The sequence below is a fragment of the Austrofundulus limnaeus genome, unplaced genomic scaffold, assembly GCF_001266775.1.
Source record: "Austrofundulus limnaeus strain Quisiro unplaced genomic scaffold, Austrofundulus_limnaeus-1.0 Scaffold930, whole genome shotgun sequence".
Taxonomy (NCBI): domain Eukaryota; kingdom Metazoa; phylum Chordata; class Actinopteri; order Cyprinodontiformes; family Rivulidae; genus Austrofundulus; species Austrofundulus limnaeus.
This window is the reverse complement of record NW_013953332.1, coordinates 83,633-91,407: the sequence shown is the minus strand read 5'-3', so window position 1 is coordinate 91,407 and position 7,775 is coordinate 83,633. Positions and strand designations below refer to the sequence as shown.

The 7,775-nt window shown below is 38.1% G+C and overlaps 1 protein-coding gene across 1 annotated transcript in view; it reads left to right on the top strand.

Moving 5' to 3' along the window:
• Positions 1 to 7,775, top strand: part of myom2a (myomesin 2a) — a gene marked incomplete in the record, with an annotated part of 67,075 nt that overhangs the window by 27,406 nt on the left and 31,894 nt on the right. The window contains 1 exon segment of the mRNA XM_014029629.1: positions 1,196 to 1,370. Within this exon segment, the coding sequence (XP_013885083.1) occupies positions 1,196 to 1,370 (175 nt within the window).

Genomic DNA, 7,775 nt, shown 5'->3' with positions numbered 1-7,775 from the left:
CAGTTGAATCTGTATGTAAACAAGCTGCACAAAATGGCGCCTCTGCAAAACCCAGTCTCAGCTGTCCACCAATGACTTCTTCACACACAAACAACATGTCTGCTGAAAGCAGAGACCTGACAGTTTCTAAAAATATAAGTTTCATCACAGTCCAACCAGAATTCACTCAACTAGCAGCAAAAAACAGAAGACCTAGCACTCGGATTTGAAAATTATAAAACATAAGTTTTACACGTTTTACACAGCGTCACTCACCGGACTTCTGGTTGTGTCCACGTGCCGTTTAAAAAATAAAATAAAATATAAAATGTGCCATTTTTACTAGTTAGCTTACTTATCAAATTTTTAAAGTTTTGTAACTAAAAACTTAAAAAATCTCTACTTTTGTAGGCGGAGCCAATCTGTGCCACAAGAAAAAACGTCTAAATATTTTAAAACTAAAACCTCTGTAACTTTGTTGTAGTTTACTTCAGCAGCAGGAGGTTTTGCACAGGTAATGTCCATAAGTGGATTCATGGTTTCCAAGAGTTTTTAGCCTGATTCATTATACTTTTGAAAAGGTTATATAGTGTATAATGCAGAAAAACCTCAGGCGAGGGGAAAAAGCTGTTTTTTCTATGTTTCATCCTCAGTATCTCTGAAACAAAAGCATATGATGTGATACTGACACTCCTGATGAAATCTCCCAAGTGTTAGCTTTATTTTGATATCAAGGGTATTTATATGGTGTTTTTTATTTTATTTTATTTTATTAACTGTTATTTCACCAGTAAGTCCCATTGAGATGTCAGATGTCTTTTTTAAGGGCGGCCTGGGCTCAGACACACCCACTTACATGCTTTTTCAGCACAAACTTCCAGAAAACCCCTGGGGGCTTCCCAACTGGTCTCCAACACTGACTTTAACATGACTTGTTGAAAATTACTTAATAGTTGCACATAATAAACAGTCACAGATTGTGTTGAAAAAAAAAATCACAAATTTCTCTCCAAAAAATCAGATGTGTCATTTCTTAGATCACCTGAATATTTTTTGTTTTTGTTGTTGGTAACTCATCTTTATTTATTTATTTATTTTGGTAACTCATCTTAAGAATTTCATGAACCAGTGTCTTCAGTAAACATGGCACGTTGAAGCCATCGTTTTAAAATGACAACAATAAAAACACAGTTGGTTGTTTGTGTTTCTTCTCCAGGTGTCCCTTCTGCTCCTGGGAAGGTTGTTGCCACTAGAAACACCAAGTCGTCTGTTTTTGTTCAATGGGAACCTCCAAAAAGTCAGAAAAACCTTCTGGGATATTATATTGACGGCCGTGCTGCTGGATCCAAAGACTGGTTCGCTTGTAACCACAAACCCTTCAGACACAACAGGTGAGAAATACTGGACCATCTACAAATTTATGTTTACTTATGAGTTACTCAAGCCTTTGCTTAGTGCTTTTAGGCTTTTTTAAAAATTTGTTTTACACTTTTCGATCATTTCCTGTGGGCCTACCACCTACAAGTCAGGTGCATGACATCATGGGTGGGGATCTTGGCAGTCTGACCCTGGCCTACCAAAGCTGGGTCTTGGGACATGGATTCTGATTTTGGTAAGAAAGGAGCCTGTGCTCAGTAGGGATGGGTACCGAATTTGATACTTTTTTAAATACCGATAGAATTCTGTCAGTACTACTGAGTACCTATTCACGTAACATCAAATGTTTCGGTACCTAAACGCATCATTGCGACCATATTGGCGTAAGAGTGGGAGATTTTCCATGCTTGTCCTGAACGCAGCATCGCCCAAGAGCGTAATGACGTCAGCACCGCTGGTTCAGTAAACAGAGTTTGGTCTGAACGTAGCTTGAAAGCAGCGTTGCCAGGTCTGCTTTTTATAAGTGACTTTGAGTTTCTTTTTTTCTAAAGTCGCTTGTAGATTCTGTGAGTCACGGGTTGTGGTTTTTTGGGCTTATTTTGAACGTGAGTTGCTTATTTTGGGCTTGTCTTTCTGAATGACATGCTTAACTCTGCTCCTGTTCAAGCAGAACACAAGCAGTAGTGTAAGTAAAGTTTTATTTATAAAGCGCCTTTTACAGAAATATATTCACAAGGTGCTGTACAATCATTAACAGTATAAAAATGGTGAAAAGAATAAAATGAAACAGAAAAACATAATTACACATAAGCAACGAAAAATTGAAACATCAAATCAGGAATTAATTTCTAAAATTATAAATCAAACACAAGGTCAATGTAGTTCAAAATACACAATAATACACAAAAACATAATGAATGTGAGAGAGAAAAATATGGTGTAAGTTCAATAATTAAAACCACAGATTGATGAGCAATGGAGGTAGGCCTGCAGTAATGGTGAAATGGTTAGCTAAACTCTTGAGAGACAAGGTGAGTTTTTAGGAGTGACTTGAAAGAGACAATTTTATCAAGGGCAGATGAACAGGGAGTTCATTCAGAGCCTGGGGGCCACAGAGGAGAAGGACCGGTCACCACGGGTCTTAAAGTGAGTGAGGGGAACMATAAGGAGATGTTGATCCTGTGAGTGGAGGTCTCCTCTGGGGTTGTAAGGTGAAATGAGACTTTTAATGTATTCTGGTGCTTGGCCATGAAGAGCTCTGAAGGTGAGGACCAGGACTTTGAACCAGAAACCAGTGAAGTTCTGCTGGGATCGGGGAGATGTGGGTGTGTAGTAGTGGGTTTGTCCCCCCCCATTCCCCCGTTTCCTGTTCGTCACTCCCACCTGAGTTGAGTCGGCACACTTGGGGAGGCAGGGTGGTCCGGTCCGGTCCGGTCCAGAACTTATGACAGGAGACTTGATACAGCACACATGTGCGTCTACATCTAAAACACAGAGGGGTGCGCTCCATTTAATGGACTGGGACATTTTACACAGGTGGTGCACAGAAAAATAAAATAAAATAAAATACGCTGCTCACACTGGGATATAACTACAGTACAGTAAAATACTGATAAGTTTTAATTTGTTTGGAATTTGCTGATTAAATTGCATGAATTGAGTGAGAGAGAACAACATGAACCAGAGTTATTTTTTTATATCAACAAAAACTACTTCTTCACCGTTAAGTGACAAACAGTGAGAATGAGCTGCAGGAAGTCAGGAGAAAATGGGGACAAATATAATAAAAAGTGAGGGAAAAAAGAGTACACAAAGGTTTTAGGAGTTTTTGTTCACTGTACTCTCACTTCGCTGCAAAATGCACTTTTCTTATGATCAGAATTTAAAATTATATGTTATTAAAATAACTTAAATTATTCAAAACATTAAAGTTGTTCATTTTTTATGGTAAATTTTATTATAATTTTGCTGTTGCTTTTGTATAATAAAAATGTATACATTAATACAGTACTGTTAGAATTGACCTGGGGGGGTGCCAGTTGGGTTTATTTTGGGCTTGTTTTCATAGAGCTGGTTGTTTGTTTCTGTTGTGAGATCTGGCAACACTGCAAACAAGCCTCGCAGCTCCTGGAGTGAAACTCAGCGAACAGATCACCTCTGAATTATCTGCTGGATTAATTATCTGCTGGATTCATTATCTGCTGGACTAATTATCTGCTGGATTAATTATCTGCTGGATTAATTATCTGCTGGATTAATTATCTGCTGGACTAATTATCTGCTGGATTCATTATCTGCTGGATTAATTATCTGGTGAGCACGACGTTCACTTGCTCAAAGTAAATAAAGTAGCAGCACTTTCTTTATTTCATCCAGCATTAAACAGAGAGCAGCAGAGGAAAACAGCTTCCTGACAGTCTGAACACGTCTGACCTGAAGCTTTGGGCTGTTTTAGATGTTCAAAACGTAGCTTAAATACCTTTCATTTATTTTAACTGCATCCTCTTTTCTTTATTTGATTTAAACTTATTTGCCTTCCATGGACCTCCATCACACAATTTTTTCTAGTGGGGAAATGACATCAATAGAAACACGTGGAGCTGGATTTTAATTTGTGTAATAAGACAAAACAGTTGTTGTTTTCACAGATTGTAGTGTGAAGAGCTTTGAGTGTCCTGGTTGGGTAGAAAGGCGCTACATAAGTACAGTCCATTTACCAGAATATTTTGCCACCTGAATAAAGGTGCTGATAATTCATGTTTACCTCAAAGCAGCTGGTTAAAAACGGGGAATATCCCCAGAAATCAGGGACATTTGGTCACAGTTTCTTTATTTTTCAGGGATGCTGAGGTATAGTTTTAGGTGTGCTAAAGAATCCCTAAATCAGGGCTAGACACGCCCATGTTTCTAGATATGTTTTCTCATTTTGTCTCTTATAGTTTAGGTGTAACTATGATGTCATTTACAGACCTCTGTCATAGTTGGAAGTGGGAGAACTTGTGGCTGACTAAATACATTTCCCCCCCACTGTATACCAAAGTGTGAGATCGTAAGATAAACTCTTATCTCATGCTAAAATACTCAAAGATGAGCGTTTACCTTTGTCTTTTATAGTAATTTATTACAAAAATATAGAAAAATACAAATCATGAATAAAAACAGTAAGGTCTTGATATTTAAAACTTTATAGGAAGAAAATGTATTTTCCCCCAAAGGAAGTATTTTTGTATTCTATCAATTACCGTATTTATTCATGTAAATACCATCATCATTTTTTGATCTTAAAAAGCATAAAAATTGAATCATCAATAACCCGTGTACAATACTATCCCCCCACCTTATGGATGATTTTTAAGGTTAAGTTTCTAGTATTATACATGAATAAATACAGTAACTGACAAGTGACCCAGGTTAAAACCTATAGGTTTGTCAACTTGGAAAGAAGACGTTAAGATCTGGGTCAGATTAAATATTAGTAATTTTATTTCTGCAGATTAGTATCAGGTTTAGGTGTGAGAATGAGCCCAGATCCGGACAGAGGATAAAGTATAAATAAAAGGATTTATTAAAGAAAAACAAAGAGCTGTCAGGGCAGCAAAATAAACTGAAACACTGAGGAAACAAGGAAGGGCACAGGAACAAGACAGATGGACGAAGCCAGACTATCTATAATCGACTGCGTCTTGCGGAGCTGAGGAATCATCACAGCTGAATTTGCTGATTTGAAAATGTTTTTTTCTCAGTGAAAAATAAAAATGCTTCTTAGAAAATTCACACACATTTAATTTCCCTCAGCTGTGTGTGCGCTCCGCAGGCCTACAGGTTGGGTATTGAAAGGGTTTATTTCGATACCGGTGCTAAATCGATACTTTCAAAACGGTACCGGTTCCTAAACGGTATTTAAATCGGTACTTTTAAAATAAATAAATAAAACAAACACACTCACACAGAGGTTTATGAAGCAATGATTATTTCTGAGGCAAAGTCAAACTTAAAATTGACCAACATATTAACTTAAAACTAGAAAACATTTAAAAAAATTTAAATATCATGTTTTATCTAGTGCTAAATATTCAGTTCTTAATTTGTATATTAATCAGAGTAATATATCTTTTACATAAAATAAAATGATTGTTTTAATATCCCAGCATTTTTGATGCAAAAACAGCAGCAGGCCTAAATAAAACTGTCAGAGCAACTCAGAGAAAAAGCACACACACGCACACACACGCACACACACGCACACACACACACGCGCGCAGCGCTCATAGTCTGCCTCAGTCTGCACCTGTTTTTTTACACCAGGCAAAAAATGCATTTAAACCAGCTGAAGTTAAGTTTAGAGCACAGTTTGAAAAGTACACTGAAGGAAAACTGCATCACGACTTTTATACTGCGGTCAGAGCTAACGTGATCTGCAGCGTCTGTCTGCTGCACGGCGGCAGCTCTAACGTAACAGCGAGAAAGGACCRAGAGCTTTGTATTTTAATTCAGCAGGGAGAACAATACAGGTGTTCTTCTATGCCTCCTGTGAGCAGTTCCAGCATTTTTTAAAAGAAAAACAACGTGCACACGCTGATTACAGTGCAGATTCAAACCGAAAGTAAAAACATGGTGCTCGCCGTGCTCCCGTTTGAAGTGAAACTTAAACTCAGCTGTTCTCTCTACCACTCATAATCCAACACAGCAAACAAAAACAGCTAAATTAGACAGTTAAAACACATTAAAAGTTCATAATTCACCCTTATTGTTGTTGGCACTCAGTGGAGATTGTGTGCCGAGGCTGTCGCTGTTAACAGTGAACACCAGAGGGCGCAATTAACAGCTTTCTTTGAGGCACCGAAATAAAGCAGCGAAATTAGAGTTGTGTTTCGGTCTGAGTACCACCAGTGATCTTCGCCCCGGTGCCATACTGGAACCGAGTTTCGGTACCCAACCCTACGCAGGCCATGCGCTCTGCGTGTGTTTCGAACTACGTGACAAAAATATAAAACCAGTTTACAGACTGGACTGAGGTTCTTTTGATCAGTTTTAGACTGATCTATTTTCAGTCCCGGGGTTCAGTTTCATCATCGTTCAGTTTAAACAATAAAAACAAAGTAAAATAAAAATCTAACAGCGTGTTCAGACGCTCCTTACATCCAGAAAACACAACAGAGTCATATTTCTGTGGATTCAGCTCAGATTCATGGCAGGTGAAAACGCAGCGTTGGTTTTTATACATCCCAACTCAGACTGTTTACCTACTAATACGTTGGAAGGCAACAGTCTGCTGTATTCTGGCCTACTTTAACCTAGCCCAGGTCATTTTCTCTAAAATTAACCTTAATGCCTCATATTAACCAGCTGACAGTCTGAAGCCATTCTATGGGACTGATAACCGCTGATAACGTCCATTTAATGGACTGATAACATGTGAATCGGGTGAAAGAAGAGAAGTTTGAGAGTGATGTGCACACTTTGGTTTTAAAGTTCTTGAGGAGCAGAGTTTCTAAGTTAGTTGATCCAATCACAGGAATTTGAATTGCTCAGATTGAATCTGAATATGCAGAATTTGAAAATGAATTTCACTAAACTGAAACTGAATTTAAAGTTTTTAATTTTAACGAATTTGCTTTGAAACTGTATTTTGGTTTATTAAAACTTCAGTTTGACTACTTTCACTTTCAGTTCCAAAATTCAGATTTTTGTATCACACATCCGTGTCCTTGAGAAAGCCAGGCAGAGTAATCAAACACAACATCAAAAAGGCATTTGTGCCCACAGAACTGCCGCTCACTGGATATTTTCTCTTTTTTGGACCATTCTCTGTAAACCCTAGAGATGGTTGTGGGTGAAAATCCCAGTGGATCAGCAGTTTCTGAAATACTTGTCTGGCACCAACAACCAAAGTAACTTAAATCATCTTTCTTCCTCATCCTGATGCTCAGTTTGAACTGCAGCAGATTGTCTTGGACATGTCTAAATGCCTAAATACATTGATTACAGTGACAGAAATGGGGGATGGTGTTATTTTGTGGCAGGTTTTCTCTGTCATTTTTAGGGCGAATGGCCGTCTTCAGATAAACGTAGCTTATTCTCGGTTTGAACTGCATTGAGTTGCTGCCATGTGATTGGCTGATTCGACATTTGTGTTGATGAGTAATTCGACAGGTGTACCTAATAAAGTGGCCGGTGAGTGTATGTGTCTTCTCTCATGTTGTTTGTTTATAATAATTAAAACTTATTAAGAGTTGTGAACTCAATACATCCACACAAATTCAACTGAAATGTCCCTGAACCACAGTTGGAACGATGATCTTCAGATTTCTGAACGTATTGTATTTTTTTAAACCAGCATACCCAAATCTCATGACCATAGATGAGGGTAGGAACGTAGATCGACCGGTAAATCGAGAGCTTCGCTTTCTGACTCAGCT